The 16,159-nt window shown below is 39.8% G+C and overlaps 5 protein-coding genes across 9 annotated transcripts; 2 read left to right on the top strand and 3 right to left on the bottom strand.

Annotated features, from left to right (window-relative positions):
• Positions 1–635: 635 nt before the first annotated feature.
• Positions 636–1,907, bottom strand: LOC111791568 (60S acidic ribosomal protein P1-like). Its single transcript, XM_023672957.1, has 4 exons — positions 1,800–1,907; positions 1,583–1,657; positions 1,004–1,219; positions 636–880 (listed from the first exon to the last, which is right to left on the bottom strand). The coding sequence occupies exons 2-4, from the start codon at positions 1,649–1,651 to the stop codon at positions 827–829; spliced, it is 339 nt and encodes a 112-aa protein (XP_023528725.1). The 5' UTR covers positions 1,652–1,657; positions 1,800–1,907; the 3' UTR covers positions 636–826.
• Positions 1,908–2,283: 376 nt separating this feature from the next.
• LOC111791566 (zinc finger CCCH domain-containing protein 19-like) lies at positions 2,284–5,284 on the bottom strand. Of its 3 annotated transcripts, none has more exons than XM_023672954.1 (9): positions 5,082–5,284; positions 4,690–4,772; positions 4,324–4,502; positions 3,457–4,234; positions 3,263–3,366; positions 3,122–3,181; positions 2,964–3,014; positions 2,657–2,727; positions 2,284–2,545 (listed from the first exon to the last, which is right to left on the bottom strand). In XM_023672954.1, the coding sequence occupies exons 1-9, from the start codon at positions 5,159–5,161 to the stop codon at positions 2,386–2,388; spliced, it is 1,566 nt and encodes a 521-aa protein (XP_023528722.1). In that variant the 5' UTR covers positions 5,162–5,284; the 3' UTR covers positions 2,284–2,385. The 3 variants fall into 3 exon arrangements, with proteins under 3 accessions (XP_023528722.1, XP_023528724.1, XP_023528723.1); XM_023672956.1 differs by having other exon boundaries at positions 2,423–2,528; positions 2,644–2,727; XM_023672955.1 differs by having other exon boundaries at positions 2,455–2,568; positions 2,644–2,727.
• Positions 5,285–6,799: 1,515 nt separating this feature from the next.
• On the top strand, positions 6,800–12,005 carry LOC111791075 (two-component response regulator-like APRR3). Of its 3 annotated transcripts, XM_023672269.1 has the most exons (10): positions 6,800–6,878; positions 6,976–7,023; positions 7,162–7,458; positions 8,501–8,662; positions 8,746–8,876; positions 8,965–9,117; positions 9,565–9,736; positions 9,900–10,323; positions 10,813–11,581; positions 11,772–12,005. In XM_023672269.1, exons 3-10 carry the CDS (start codon positions 7,173–7,175, stop codon positions 11,880–11,882), a joined length of 2,208 nt encoding a protein of 735 aa, XP_023528037.1. In that variant the 5' UTR covers positions 6,800–6,878; positions 6,976–7,023; positions 7,162–7,172; the 3' UTR covers positions 11,883–12,005. The 3 variants fall into 3 exon arrangements, with proteins under 3 accessions (XP_023528037.1, XP_023528038.1, XP_023528039.1); XM_023672270.1 differs by having other exon boundaries at positions 6,841–7,023; positions 8,968–9,117; XM_023672271.1 differs by having other exon boundaries at positions 6,841–7,023; positions 9,622–9,736.
• Positions 12,006–12,126: 121 nt separating this feature from the next.
• Positions 12,127–13,846, bottom strand: LOC111791324 (putative expansin-B2). Its single transcript, XM_023672616.1, has 4 exons — positions 13,627–13,846; positions 13,421–13,533; positions 13,141–13,334; positions 12,127–12,970 (listed from the first exon to the last, which is right to left on the bottom strand). Exons 1-4 carry the CDS (start codon positions 13,826–13,828, stop codon positions 12,637–12,639), a joined length of 843 nt encoding a protein of 280 aa, XP_023528384.1. The 5' UTR covers positions 13,829–13,846; the 3' UTR covers positions 12,127–12,636.
• A 750-nt stretch (positions 13,847–14,596) lies between these two features.
• On the top strand, positions 14,597–16,057 carry LOC111789882 (protein transport protein Sec61 subunit beta-like). The gene is made up of 2 exons (XM_023670600.1): positions 14,597–14,719; positions 15,653–16,057. Exon 2 carries the CDS (start codon positions 15,654–15,656, stop codon positions 15,900–15,902), a length of 249 nt encoding a protein of 82 aa, XP_023526368.1. The 5' UTR covers positions 14,597–14,719; position 15,653; the 3' UTR covers positions 15,903–16,057.
• The last annotated feature ends 102 nt before the right edge of the window (positions 16,058–16,159 follow it).

Raw genomic sequence — 16,159 nt, 5'->3', positions numbered from 1 at the left:
AGTTAATTCCATGAATCATTGGGAGATTTTGAAATGCGATGAACCTCTTGAAATGAGCAAATACTCCATCCCTGAGTAGACCACCCTTGACCACACGAGGTCTGAGGGTCATCTCGTCAAAGGCTACTCCGTAATTTCAAATACTTCCCTTTGAAGCAGCCTTGTATAAAGGGAGATGATCGCATCCTTCCGAACTAAAAATTGCAGTAGACAAACTTGACAATTGGAGCCTTGATTAAAACCACAGCTTTGTGGATAAAAAGTTAAAGAATATACGTCGAGCAAATCTAGTTTCCATGTTAATAATTTGAACATGGTACAAATTAGATTAATAAAAACATTAAATATAATTCCATGATACTATCTCTATCACCCACTATCATATTTGTTAAACTAAATAAAATAACAATTCTCAAGTTAGGGTAAAAATTGTATTGGCCTTGATATTAATAAAAAAATAATGATAATAAAGGGAAAAAAGAGAGAATAAAATGTCATTCTCAGGTCTAATAATTTAAGTCAGACATCATCGTTGAAGAACTTTAGCAACAAAAGCTATTGGGCTCCAATTGTCAAGGAGAAAGACAGAAACTACACAAATGGAGAAAGGAACATATTATACCTAGCGTTTACCGGCGGGAGAACATAATGGTATATATAAAAAATAAACCTCAACCAAAAAGATGCAATTCGATCACATTCAAATTAAAACTTGAGCCAAATTTGTCAAGGACGTCCAAAATTACATATCTATAAAATAAAGAGAACCCTCTCTCATTTAAAAGATAATCAACCGAGCACAAAATATGCGATGCCATATCTCGACCTAATCAAACAAACTGAATCCCATATCATCGTCACTCTCTTCCTTTGGTTCTTCCTGCAAGTAACAATAATCCAAACCCCATGTCACGATAATATACACATTATACCCCAAAAACAAGCTTTCATGACAGGAAGAATAAGAATACATCATTCTTAGGAGCGAAATGGCTATGCTTACCTTTTTCTCTTCCGGTGGAGGAGCAGCGGCGGCAGCAGCGCCACCAGCAGCTCCGCCAGCTGGAGCAGCAGCGACTGCGGCGCCTCCACCAGCACCAACATTGAGAATCAGATCTTCAATGTTACGCTTCTCAGCCAGCTTAGCAAAAAGGCTGAACCAGTAAGACTCCACTTTGTCAACCTTAGCTGCCTTTACAAGCGTAGCAAGTTTTTCTGCCTGTTGAAACGATGTAGCAAACAAAAGCTATCACATATATTTATAAGAGGAGGCGATGATCACAACTTGGAACAGATTTCATAAACAGACCAGAAAAGGAATAACGGCAGAAGAATAAGAGATATTAAACATTGTTTCTATAAAATATTGATGAAAAAAAACCGAATAACAGTTTATAATTTTTCTATAATGATGGAAATCGCGCAACGTGTTAATAATCCTAATATCATCCGAATCAATTAGAACAACACATGGAAATCTCCCATTAATTACTTCGAAACCGGTATACGAAAACACGAAAGTAATTGCTAAGAGATAAATGAAATATTAAAGGGGGGAAGGCAGGAGTAAAGAGAAGCATACGGTAATAGGGATGCCATCATCGCAGAGGATGAGAGAAGCGTAGGAGCAAGCAATTTCTCCGATCGACATTTTTCACTGCAGGATCAGAAGCGAGCAAAGTTAGGGAAGAAGGAACGCAGAAAAACAACACAGATGAGGAAGCATTAAGAATCGAATGCATTGCAGAAAAACAAATGAATAACAGCAGTTGGAAAGCGAGGGGGGAGAGATTTGAGACCAGAAGAAACAGGCAATGGCGGAGGCTGTGAACGATCTGTTTTTTCGCTGCGCAAATACGGAAGCGTCCTAGGGTTTGAGGAAGTCCTCAAGGTTGGGAATTTATGGATGCTTGGGATGTGGGCTTGCATTCATTCTGGGCCCATAATGAATACACGGCCCAATACGAGGGGGCGACGTGGTTCCAGCCAACAACTAACAACAACGAACTTGCTAAACGCCCTTCTTATTTCTTTTTATTTTTATTTTTATTTTTCTTTTTCCTTCATAGAGAAAATGTGATAATCGGAACCTGTACCCAAGTGCGGAAACGGCGTCGTATCTGGCAGGTAGTTTGAAGGAAGGAATCCGCCATGGATAACCCTCCTTACACTTTGTATCATATTAAATTTGATAAGTCGATAATCTTGTTCTTCCTCCTCGATTCAAATTCGAGATACGTTAGTAAAGCTATCTATAGAAAGAAAAGGTGGGAGTGGTCCAACTTTAAAATTACATATAATATAATCGCAAAACTAAAGGGATTCAATTTCCTACTACATTTATAGTCACTGCTATAATAATGCCAGAAAAGTAATCTGGGTTCACTATAACGAAGGAGGATTAACTTTGAGTGATGGGTCATCGGCTTTGGCTTCGGCAGTGTCAACGATGACAATGGGGAGCTGTTTGAGTAGTAGTAGTTGTTGTTGCTGCTGTTCTGCTTCTTTCTTCAGCGTTTGCCTTTGATCTATAAGTTGGTATAGCGTTTAAAGCACCAACCAAACATGCTAGTCAAGGATATTCATGGCGATGAGCTTGGAAATAGCTTCAAAAATAATGGAAAACAAAACAAAAAACCCCACCTCAAAAGGATATTCGCTTCTGCGCCCCTTTTCATTTGCGCGATCGATCAGGTTTTGCAACTTCACTAGCTCTCTCTTCATCCACTACCAACCATAAAAAGAAAAGCTTCAAGGACAAGGAAATGCCAATAAACAAAGATTCATTATTTTGGAAGAAAAGAAACGGCCTAGTTGTCGAGGATTGTTGGGAGGGAGTCCCACGTTAGCATATTTAGGGAATTGATCCAAGTAAGGAATACATCTCCATCCGTACGAGGCCCCCAGAGAAGGCCAAAACAAACCCATGAGAGCTTATGCTCAAAGTGGACAAAAATACGTACGTCCTTCCTGATGTCCTGATGAAGAATCCGAGCCTTCTTTTCTATCTCTTCCTGCCATCGTCAAAAAAGAGAATCAAAAGCCAACTTATTCTTGCTCTTCACTGTTAGATCTGATGTATGAAATGGAGGAATTATTTATCTTATTCATATCAACTTACAACGGTAGGTCTCTGGAACAGACCCTTGGCCATCTTTTCCCTAAGATCCTGGCAATCTTCCTGCGAATCATCAAAACAAACCCTTATGTTCAAAACAAGTTCAGCAATCTTATTCCTGGCAATGGCAACTCCTTTTCTTACCTCAGTTATGTCTGAATCAGAGAGCATGGAAATTTGAATGTCCGGCAAAGTCCAAACATTCAGCCCAATACTACTCCCATCTGTGCTTGACATTTTCTTTACAGCTGAGCCCACAAGTCAATTAGTTAATGAATCAGCAAAAGCTAACAACTCTAATTTGTTTTTACATTACCAACAGGAACATCTGCTTTAACCTGTAACTTGCAAGAGCTGTTGAGAAATCTTCCCTTTAGAACGAATTTCCCTCGATTCCGTTTCCATGACCTTAACAAAACTTCCCACCACCTTGTCCTCGAAGCTTTCAGGCTGTTCTAGAAGATCCTCCACTAAGCTCTTCCTCAAGTAGACGAGTTTCATGTTATGGGCAACTATTGATGCAAAGTAAGCTTTATCGTTCGGAGATTTTTCCTGAGAGCAGCTCAATGTTTTCTGGTGCTTAGCATCCCCATTTTGAGGATCCGATTCTAAACATCTCTTCTTCTCATTGTTGGTTCTCTGGGTGTCATTACCATGAGAAAAATGCGGCCCCAAAAGAGCATCAATCTGGTTCAAGGGTATGGTGTTCTTCTTGAAAATGAGATGCAGGTTTCTGTCGCAGATGATTTTCTTCTTCTTTATGGGATGAATAAGGTCCCTCTCCTGAACGTACTTCAAGATGATGGAACTGACATCGCACTGAGATAGCTGCGTGGTTATATCTACGCCAATGGAAGTGAGAAATTCAATGAGAGGTTTAGATCCCCAGCTGGTGATCAATTTGAATGTATTGGACTTGGTATCTCTATCTTGTAGGGTCTTGACGACCCGCGTTGGGGTGGTGCCCCTCATGTGCCTTCTGCCCTTCGACGAGTAGGGTTCTTCCACAGACACAAGATCGCCGCTTCTTAAACCTTCTTCTTTTTTCACAATTTCCCAATACTCTTTGAACAGGCACTCATGTGTATCTCTATCTTCGAAATCCACAGATTTGTACTAATCAAAGGAAAGATTCAAACAAGCAAAACATTAATTGAACCACTCACTCTCTTGTGATCAATTAAGCAAGCAATTAATCGATATACCTTGGAAACTGAAAGTTGTTCTGCAAGACGAACGAGGGCCCAGCAATCTGTGCAGAGCCCCTTGTTGGCTCGCAAGTGTACAAACTTCACAGATTTTATACAGTTTTTGCAAAAAGATGTTGGACAGCAGAAGCAGTGGACCTCCGAGGCTCCCTTGCAGGAAGAACAAGAATGGCATTCTGAAAAAACGTGGCACGAGAGAATCAGAGGTCGTATCAATATCAATATTAGAATCTGGTCCAAAGGCCTGCAAAAAAGTAATTTAAAACTCTACTTCCGCCGCTGCACTCAACAATAATCATTTGTGTTTGTCTTTGTGAAAGACAATCAAAGATATATGGAAATCGGAATCATCGGCGTATTTACCACAGGTCCAATCGTCTTCTATTTGAGAGGTAGTTTCGCGATCGTATCCCACGCATTCAAGATGGTACACCTTTGAGCAGTTCCTGAAAAGCAATGCATAGCTCAAGAATCCGAAATGCACGCAACATTGTTCCAGAAGTAGCCCACCGACGCCAAAAATCCCCGCAGAAAGAAAAACCGCACCACATTGTTGGGGAAGACGATCATGGTTCGAGAAAAACAAAAGATTCCAAGTTTGGCAGAGAAAAGCGAGGGTTTAAAACGAGGAGGGGAGGAGTTTAAAGATGAAAAATCATGCGGAATGCACAAGAAAGTTGATAGGTATGATCATGCAGAGGATATGAAGGAAGACGATATAGGTGGGGAATGGGGGAGGAAAAGAGTGTACGGACCGATTGTCGCAAAGAAGCAAATCTCCACCGTCCTTGCAGACGAAGCACCAGTCCTCTGCCTTGCCTTCTCTCTCCTCCATCACATGCCTTGTGAAGTTCTTCTTCTGGACTTGCCTTCTCTCTCCTCCATCACATGCCTTGTGAAGTTCTTCTTCTGGACTAGAAACAAAGAAGCAAATCGTACACTATCATGATCCCCTCAAATCTTCAACTATAAAGGGATATTGAGTTCAATACACTGCGCTTCTTTTGTGCCCAATAATAAATATTTTCCTTTTTTTTTTTTTTTAATCTTATTATAAAACGTGGAGATATTTAAATATTTTCATGTGTATTATACCACATAACTGTCACCCCCACATCACATCAATTTCTTATGATTCAACACCTAACAACAACCGAATGCAGGTGACTATTGTTGTTAACTTCATATCAAGAACTCACTCTTCAAGGTCTGCATCTTTATTTTTTTGACTTATTCCACACCCACATGCATTATTTGCAGCGTAACAAAAACGTCCTCTGAGACTGCTTGGTAGATGGCAGCAAAATGTTGATGAAAGTTCCACGCTGACTAATTTAGAAAATGATCGTGCATTTGTAATCAAAGAATACTGTCTCCACCACGTGGGTTAATTTAGAAAATGGTCATGCATTTATAATCAAATAATACTATCTCCATTAGTATGCAGTCTTTTGGGGAAATACAAAGCAAAGCCACGAGAGTTTATGTTCAATGTTGGTATTGACCCGGGATCAAAATACACTTAAAACAAATAATCAATTATTTTTATAAAAAAAATAGAAAACAAACAGCCATGCAGCTGCTGCCATGGAAGGAGGACATGGTGTAACAGGTGTGGGGGAGTCTAAACGCAAGAATGGTGGGGGTGAAAGGGCGAGTTGGGTGGTGATTATGAAAAGATGAAGGAGTTAAATAGAGGTTAAACTGGTGTGGGGCATGTATCTAGTGCATAATGGGTACACCTAATACCCAAACTGCTACCCAGCTGTAGAGTGTGGTCGCAACGGAATTGGAAGGAAGTACTGAAACTCAAGATAAAAGTAAAAGTAGTTAAATGGGAAGTATATGTATAAAGTTGTAGAAAAAAACAAATGAAATATGGTGTCCCATTCCATGGACAAAATGGGAATTAACAAAGAGATTTGGAATTTTTACACCAAAGCCGAGGAAGAAGATGACAAGTGTGTGGTCGCGCACGAAACAGCGAGTAGCTGAGGCATCTGGCATGAGAAACAGGGTATTGGGGTGCGTGAGGGTGCGTGAGGGTGCTTGTGACCTCGTATCGGGCTGTATTTATCATATCTACTCTACTAATCCCTATAAAGTTCCTAAATAATTCTAGCAAATGTTGTGGGTCTTATTTCTATTCCAATTTCTGATAATTTCAAGTAAAGCGATGGTAAGAAGTAAACAGAACAGGGCTAAAAGCATAGTTTCTGCTGCGCCACAAAGCAAAAGAGGTCCACGTGTCTACCTCCCAACCACAACTCTCTCAGAATCATGGGTGGGGCACAAGTCCTACGTGGCACTTGGCGCTTAAAAAATATCTTACCCTCGAGAACCCAGATATAGGGACACGTGTTAGTTTAGTGGACCCCGGGCGTAGGACGACCACCACCACTCCATCCATGGCGAGAAAATCACAAACGGTGGCTCCCAAGGGGCCACGTCATATTGAGCAGCCATGATCCAATGGCGCCCCACCTTTAGATCGAGTGACAGAGGTAAATGAACAGAAAGTGTTGGCAGATATTTGTTGGGTTTTCGCGGTGGTGAGTGAAAGCTTATTGTAGACTAGGATTCTCGAAGGTGGTTCTGCGGTCGGTTTTTTTGAATTTCACTCTCTCTCTCCGTCTTTCTTTTCTACAGAAATCAAGGCCAGCCAGGAGTATTTTGGATATTTGGGTAAATGATTCGGTATACTTCTCCTCTCTTCTCTTCTCTTCTCTTCTCTTCTCTCTTTCTTCACTCATACGCTGCGTCTGTGTTCTGCTTTTCTTCATCCAAATTAGGGTTCCAATTTCATTTCTCTGTATTCCTTTGTATCACTGGCAGGGTGTTTGAGAATGGATAAAGTCGAGTTGAGCGGTGTGTACGACGAAGCCATGGATTTGGACTTGGACTTGGACTTGGACTTGGACCTGGACTTGGTCTTGGATGAAGATGATCGGACAAAGAGGAAGAAAATCAAGAATCAGACAGTGGACATGGAGATGAAACATATTCACCACGCCGACGAAGATGGATCACACAAGCTTTTCCCGAAACAGGCGCTTAGTGTTCTGCTTGTTGAAGCTGATGATTCTACTCGCCGGATCATCGCCGCGCTTCTTCGTAAATGCAGTTACAGAGGTCTTATTCTCTTTGCCCTGCTTTGCCAACCCTGTTATTCCTTATAATTTGCTACCTTTGGACGTTATTATGTCNTTTTTTTTTTTTTTTTTTTTTTGCCTTCAATTCTATCAAAACGACGTTTCCTTCATCTAGAGTGCTTCTTCTCTTCGTTCGGAGATTGCAGTCTTCGAAATTTAATGCTGTTCTGTTCGGGAAATGAACGTCCGGAGAATATTGATGTATTAAAGAGAGCGAAAATCGTATAAGAAAGTTACTAAGATTGAAGTCTTGGCATATGAAGTCAATTACTGGTGTAACAATACCTTCCTTACAATGAAAACATTACTTGACAACCAACTTTGTTTTATCTTTCAAATCACTCTGCTTCTAAAGCCGGTGCATGTTAGTTACGGTACTGAAGTATCAGATAAATGGCTTGTAGGCGTCTAGATTTCAGAAAAACTGGGCCAGATTGGTAAAAGGCCGCTTTTACCCATTAAGTTAAACCATAAAACTGCAGGCCTTATTTTTGGTGTCATGGAAATTTGTTTCCCCGTACATATCATTTGCCTGCAATTTAATCAGTGCATGGCGAGAGACTTTTAATTTGAAGTCCTCCATCTATGTATATTGAAACCCTCTTGTCTTGAGTCCTCTCTTTTTCGTTGCAATCTATGTACTTCTACACTTCGTGATCAAAATATCCCCGAATGTGTTCTTATTTTGGTGAATGCTCTGCAGGGATTCTTTGCCTTCGTTTCTTTTATTTTGAATAAATATTTCTTGCGTGAAACGGATTCTTCTAGCCATAGTTTAAGTGTAAGCTCCATGTGCTTTTTACATGGTGCTGGAAAAATATATGATTTTCTCCTCTTATGTTTTCTTCCGGACGGGGTGGGATGGGTGTATGGGGAGATCCATTATTTCTCACCGGCTCTCCACGTTAACCACTTCTCCTTTCTTGTGTATTTTGTGCTCTCTCTTTCTCTGGAATGATTATTTTGCTCTTTGAAAAGACAATTCCAATCTGGGCCTCTACATCTACTTTTTGTTTGAGCAGTCTATGCTGTTCCTGATGGACTGAAGGCATGGGAATGTTTGAAGGGAAGACCGCATAATGTTGATCTCATACTTACTGAAGTGGATTTGCCATCAATATCTGGTTATGCACTACTAACGTTAGTCATGGAGCACGACATTTGCAAAAATATTCCTGTTATAAGTATGTTCCTTTCACTGAGTACTATCATCTGAATGGTTGTGAAGCTCAAAATGTCAATGTTTTTTTTTTCTCAATCATTGCAGTGATGTCATCTTGCGACGCAGTTAGCATGGTCTTGAAGTGTATGTTAAAAGGTGCGGCTGATTTTCTTATTAAGCCAATTAGAAAAAATGAGCTCAAGAACCTTTGGCAGCATGTTTGGAGAAGGCACACGGTATGTTTATCCTTTAGCTTTCCTCTCCTTTTCCTGCTTCACTTCTCCCTGCAATTAATTCTGGGTTTCTCTTTTCTTTTGGATATAGAAGATTAGTGGGAAATTCCCCTCCTATTTAACTGTTGGACAGCGTGAAGTTGTGGCCACTTCTGATAATGATGAAGGTAGCAATTATTCAAGTTACTGTGTGGCTTCTAGAAAGAAAATTAAGGAATGCAGTGAGAAGGGAAGTGATGCCCAGGTATGTATATTTTTTTTTCTTTTTTGTAAATTCAGAATTTGGTGTCATATTACGAGAAAAGATGATATAAATCTATAAGTCAGTATTGCAGATTATATGATGCGCTAGATGTTTCAGTTTGAGAAAACTTTAAAGTTGTTTTTAATTCACAAAGATCGAAGATACTGACAACCTTGTAAAAAGTTTCTGACCGTTAAGGTTCACTTGTTATGCTTGAATTAAGGGAAGACTAAACATTTTATCAATTATCTAGCACCATAATTGCATGGTCTCCTCCTATTTTCCCTTCTTCTTGAGGACACTTTTACTCCATTGTAAATTGCATAAGAAACAGGAAAGTAAACATAGGTATTGAATAGCATAGGAGAATCTTCATCAATGGTATTCCCTAGGTTGGCTTCATGAAGTTTCTTATGGAGACTACATGGTTTGCCACCCCTTGTGCAGAGCTCTTGTACAACACCTTACTTGGAAGCTGAGAATAGATGCATGCCAAATATGCAGGGACTGTCACCACTGAAGGATGGGACTGCTCCAAAGCTAAATATGAGTTGTAAGAAACGTGGATTTGGTGCTTATATGGACAAAGAATTTGATATACTTAAAACCAACATCAGAGGTACACTCTTGTTGCGAACTTCAATACTCCTTCCTTTTTTTCCCTCCTTCCTTCCGTTTTTTCCCCTCTGATATCGGTAGCAAAGGAAGAACATTGTCTTCAGTTGTCTCTCGTGATTTTTTGGGAAGTGCTGCTCTACTTTTATTTCTTTAATTTTTGGCAGATAAGTCGGATAATGCGGCCAAAAGCGAAGCTTGCAATTCAGTTCCTTCAAGAATGAAAGAAGATTGTGTTATCGCAGAAATAAGAAGCCAGAATAAAGTTTTGAGGCCTGACTTTTACAAGGTCGTCGATGATGGTGCTTCTGAGATGTTTAGTTACAACAATAAGGACACTGAACCTTCCAGTAGAATCAACGACTTGATAGGAAATTTTGACAATAATCTGAAGCACATCAATAGCATCTGCAAGTTTGATGAACATCAAAAGTGCTGGTTATCTAGCTCCAACGATGCCAGCGCAATCAAATTAGAATTTTCTCCTCAGTTGGAGCTTTCTTTAAGAAGAATTTCCCCGGCCAAACCAGAAGGCCAGTGGAGCGAAAATGGGCATGTGCTGAACCACTCCAATGCTTCAGCCTTTTCATCGTGAGTGTTCGATTTTATTCTAGGTGATGGTTGAAATTGCTAATCGTGACATTGCCTATTGAGGAAATTATTATACACAGACTGTAGAGTGCATTGACATGGTATAAATATGGACTTATGGATGCTAATTTAATGATATTGAGTAGGAGATTTGGGTTGCGTGCCTATGTCTGTGCTTAACTAAAATAAGGGCTCTGCAGGGGTACAACCCACATTTACAGTTTCATTGGAGGAGCATATTATAACTTTCTTTTGTCAGTCTTTGATGCCAATGAGATTTGGGTTAACAGTCAAATGTTAGTAATGTTTAAGGTCAAATGCTATTCTGTTTGTTTCTCTCTAATCCTGAATCCATGATCTTTTCAGGGTGTTTGGTAACAGTCAGAGAGAATTGATGTTATTGTTTTTCGTTATGCCCTTGATATATGAAAATTTACTGTATCTTGCTCTTTTGAATTCTTGACCAACCAGAGCATTCTATTTTAACAGGTACAATAGCTGTAAGATGATGAAACCCCCTTCTGTGACACAACCCAATGCCCCTACTGAATCAGACACAAGTGCTGGTCAATCTCCTAGACCATTGCCAAGTCTACTGTCAGGAATTTCGGGTTGTACATACCAAGACCATGGGGTTCCAGTAAGAAACAGTCGGAAGAATATGACCCCAAAGGTTGCTGGCGGGTTTGACCAGGCTGAACATCAAATTCTGCAACCACAACTTGATCTTTTTCCAGCTCCAGATTTGGTATCTGATAAGGCGTCCGCTGGTTGTGCTCTCCATTCCATGTTCTACACGCCATCAGTCTTGCCTCGAGTACCTAATACCAGATCAACATGTGAACAAGAGGTGTCTCCCATTTCTATTGATACCTCATCCGATAACTGTCGTGATATTTCCAACCCGAGAAAAGTTGGTCATCAATATGCAGAAAACACAGATAATACTATTGAACGAGTGGCAGAGGAGTTGAAACATGACTCTCCTAGTGCTGCTACACATAGTGCCAGTAGTAGCTTATGCAATGAAACGGATCATATTAATAGCAACACGAATGGGAGCGTTTGCAACCAAACAGAAGGCAACACCTCGTCAAGTGTAGTGGATGACAAGACTGCAGCCTCTGAAAATATGAATGCATCCAATGTCTTTACCTATGAAGGAAGTAAAGGACTGGATTCTTCTCGTTCCAGGCATAGGGAAGCCGCTCTGGAGAAGTTCAGGTTGAAACGGAAAGGTCGTTGTTATGAGAAAAAGGTGAGCAAATTTAGTGCATATTTGGATTTCAATGCTAACTAATGGATCTAAAAGATATATTAAGACTCCAACTTATGAGAATCCGTGCTTCTTGACGTAGCCCGTTGAGATTTTAATTACACAACTTAAGATGCATATGGCACTTTCGAATTCTAGGATATTGATTTTACTTTCACTTTTATTTATAAAGGTCAGATATCAAAGCCGGAAAAGATTGGCAGAGCAGCGACCGCGAGTTAAAGGACAATTTGTTCGTCAACGGCCTAGTGACCCACCAGCCTCGGACTCTGGATGTCGATGAAAGTTGCATACACCCTAATATGGTTTGCCTCTTTTCATTCTAACTTGAGCCTTCTCGCCATGTAGTTAGTTAGTCATTCGAATTCTCCAACGTTTTGAAGCCTTCTGGGGTGCATGTGTGGAAGGNTGATGCTGTTTAATTTTTCATGATGGATTGACCATTTGGTTAAAGTTATTTATTTGGTTGAAATCCTCATTTCTGTAAGACTCCTCATCTTTGGACATCTTGTTTGTTTGTTTGTTTATTTTAACAGTCATTTGTTCAGGGTGGTTTGTAATTTAGAAAGGTCTCCTTTGTAAGAGCAATGGGTTCTGTAAATATTTATATATATACGTGTGTATTGGAATGTGGATCGGGCAATGAATGTAGTCAATAGTTAAGACCTTTATTTATTTATTTATTTTTGTAACAATAATAATAATAAATAAATCAAGCAAGCAAACGAGAAACGGAAAATTAGTAGCCGAAAGAGAGAAGAGGATGAGCCATTTGTGTGTTGTAAAAGCTTTTCAAACCTTCGGGGGATGTGTTGATTCAAGTTTTTTGTTTTAGACGTAAGTGAAATTAAAGTATATCATAGGAAGGATATTTATTTGTATATAGCTCATGCAATGTCACAAAACCAGAAAGTCTTTTACTCTACTAAATAAGTTGACTTCCGGCTCATTGCATATTTTCCCTCTCCTACGCAACATCTCATACTCATACTGCTTACTATTACTATAATTGGCTACTATTGCATGAGTTTTCTCAATTATGTATCGAAGTTGACCACTGATCTATAAGTCTGTCCGGGCTGCCACCTGACCGGAATTACGTTGTTAGCCACCACGGTCTTGCCGGAGTCGAGGGCAGTGAGCCTGAGGGAGAAGGGAGGTTGAAGCGCAGAGGCAGAGTCCAGCTTCCAAACTGCACCCCATGACTGCTTCATTGGAATCCATGAGTACGAGTTGAGCGCCGGTTTCAGCTCCACTAAACCTAGCTCTCCATCTCCATCTTCGTATTCGATCAGAACTGCGAAGTAGTCTGGGTTCGACCCTGAGTCCACGATGAAGTTGATCGAGGTTCCCGGGTAATTGCATTCCACCCTACAATCAAACATCAAATATTATAATATTGACCCTCGTATAATAATATGTGATGTCATTTACTTATTGATTACCCCAACTGAAGAGAGTGTTAAATTTTGATATAATTGAAATTATAATAACTTCTCCATTTTTTAGAGTAAAAAGTGTTGTGTTTGAATATGAATAACCTCTTATGTTGAATGTGCAAAACGCCGAGACTGCGGAGTTCATCGGCCCGCCCAGTAGCAGCCATAGCACCAAAAGCAGTGCCACTGAGGTCGAAGTGGACAGAGTCGGAAGCACAGGAGCCGCCCGGACAACTATCAGTTATAACCACCGTCACCGGACTCCCTGAACATGCGCCTTCTCCGGAGCACTTCACCTGATAGATAATCCATTCATTTGGTATACAATAATGGGGCATTTCATTCAGATCATTAAATTATATGCAGTTAAAGCCACATTTACCTGATAACAAGCTCCACAGGCTTTGCCGGATTTGTACAAAGAAGGGCCACCCGCGGCAATTAACGACGAAAATGGTGGTTCCTCGACCGCTCTTCCATACCCACAGGAACCCCCTGAAAAAACGTAATATAAATTTGAGTATAATTCAATTGATTAAGATATTTAGTGGTAAATAATATGAAGTTGAAACGTAAGGATAGTTGTACCATCGCTCCCGGCACCATTGGGGGTACCGTACCAGGTGGCGATGGCCGGAGACCAATCGGGATCATAGGATTGGTACATGGAGACATTGAAGGATTTGGGATGGAAGCAAAAGCAAGGGGTAAGTGAAAGGGAAAGAAGGGCGGGAAAGAGAAGAGAACAATAATAATAATAATAATAATAATAATGGTGGAAACGGGGCATTGTTTGTAGTTTCTTATGGAGAAGATGGTGAAGTATAGTGGAATGAGGGGGTTGGCGTATTTATAGAAGCCGGAGACTGAAGAAGGGAGCTGGCGTTGCCGTTATGGCATCCCTATTTTGTTAGGGAACAATCAAACCCGCAACATTTTAATTTTTTAACTATCCATTTATCAATTCCATGCACCCGAGACGTCATCATGATTATGGGCGTACTTCTTTATGGACGTTGGTTACAACTTCTCTCATCATTTTTTTTTTAATTAATTATTCAATACAAATTTTATATAATTTTTCAATTTTTATTCTAGTGATACAAAATTATGAAATCTAAATTTGACACAATCATTTTAATGAATTTATTTAGTACAAAATATGTAAATTAAAAAGGAAAAAAAAAGAAAAAAAAAAGAAAGCGGTTAACTGTCTGATTCCCGATGTCCCATCTTGCGGCCCAAAATAGTGCACCATTTTCGCACGTGCCACTCCTTACCCTACAATTCCCAATTTTCTTCACGTAATATTTGCCGTAATTTCGGTTTTCCCTTCCCCACAAAATAACATATTTCACCTTATAATTTATTTCAATGACTGCAGACCGAACCGAACCAATCCAAACCGTTGGCTTGGTTCGGTTACATGAAACAATTTAGGCTGCTATGTTCTTAATCCCAGAAGAATATGGAATATGACACGTGGTTGGAAGGTATTGGTTGGAATACGTCAATTATAAAATATGCCTCTAAATCTATAAAAATTAGCTTCTCCGTCCCTCCCGCCTCTTCGATTAAACAGATCCTTCAGAGGCTGCCGATCCCAACTCTTCAATTCGACTCAGGCAAGTTCCGCCCTCCTTCTCTCTTTTTCTCCCAACAGTTTGACCTTCTTGAAATTGTAAGATCTGCCTCGTCAACTTTTACAACCAGATCTCGCTCTCGATTCAGTTTTCTTTTTTATTATAGAATTTGGTAAATTAGGGTTTGGTCTTGTCTTTATGTTCTTCTTCTTCTTTTTCTGTACCAACTGCGATTTCCTTCCTGCCTATTGCGTCTCAGATTTTGGATGATCGCTAGATCTTGCTTGATATTAATTTCTAACATACAAATTCATCTGACTAAGTTTACTGGACATTCGGTTCTCTGCGCCTGGAGATAATGTTTTCTTTTTTACTTTTGTTCTTCGATAAGATAATGTTGTGAAATTATGGTGCATGTTATGCAAATTTAGGACTTGAAATCGTTTGTTCCCATGTGAATACAACTTATGCGTTGGTATAGGTTGCAATGGCAGATTCTGTTCTTCTGAAGGACATTTGCATATTTCTGGTTTAGGCGTTGCAGGTCCAGGATTTAAATTAAGCTTCTGATTTCTTGCATAATTTTATACATTGTAGGCATGATCTATAATTTTTGTTGAGATTATTGATTCGAGTTAGTGGCAAGTCGATCAATATTTAATCTCAACTCATGGTGTATAGTCTACTAATTTGTTTCGTTACATGTTGCCTCGTTTGGAGGTTTCAAAATTTATTGTTTTGTGCGATACAAAATCCATATTCATGTCAGTGAAAAAGTTGTACGGATTTTGGGAGTTTTGGATTGTGATGCCATCAATTATGTTGTATATGGCATGCTTCTGGCTAGGATTTTCTCCTCTTGAAAGAAGGTTGTTTGATTGATTGTTTTGTTAGATGATGAGATATCGATATCTTGTGATTTGATTCAGAAATGCTCAACAAAGAATGCCTAAAGTTTTCTTCATCTCTGTCAATTGGTCAATAGTCAACTTGAAAGTCCCAACCTTTTTTTTTTCTCTTTGTCAATACAGAATGGCACTAGGTGGAGCAGCTCCCCAGAGAGGAAGTGCGGCAGCTACTGCCAGCATGCGCAGGAGAAGGACAACAAGTTCCGGCACATCTGGAGGGGCAGCTGGAACAATGCTGCAGTTTTACACGGATGATGCTCCTGGGCTCAAGATATCCCCCAACGTTGTTCTCGTCATGAGCATTGGTTTCATAGCGTTTGTTGCCATTCTCCATGTTATGGGTAAGCTGTACTTTGTACGAAGAGAAGCCTAGTGAGTTTTAGCCCTGATAAAGTGGGATTTGTATTTGAAGGTCAATGTGAGAGAAGTTTAATTTTGATATGAACTATTGTCTGTCACATTACAGTAAAACTAATTTCGGTTTTATTACTAGTTAGAATGAAAGAGTTAGTTCTGTTCCGGCCTAAATTAGTTTCTTGGTACTCTGACGTGGTTGCGAATTACATGTGGCCAATAAGCTGCAGCTTTTAGTATTATTAAGCACACTAATTCTATTGCAAGTTTTGCAAC

The sequence above is a fragment of the Cucurbita pepo genome, chromosome LG03 (genome assembly GCF_002806865.2).
Source record: "Cucurbita pepo subsp. pepo cultivar mu-cu-16 chromosome LG03, ASM280686v2, whole genome shotgun sequence".
NCBI lineage: Eukaryota > Viridiplantae > Streptophyta > Magnoliopsida > Cucurbitales > Cucurbitaceae > Cucurbita > Cucurbita pepo.
The sequence above is the reverse complement of the archived record's forward strand: the minus strand, read 5'-3'. Positions and strand labels throughout refer to the sequence as shown.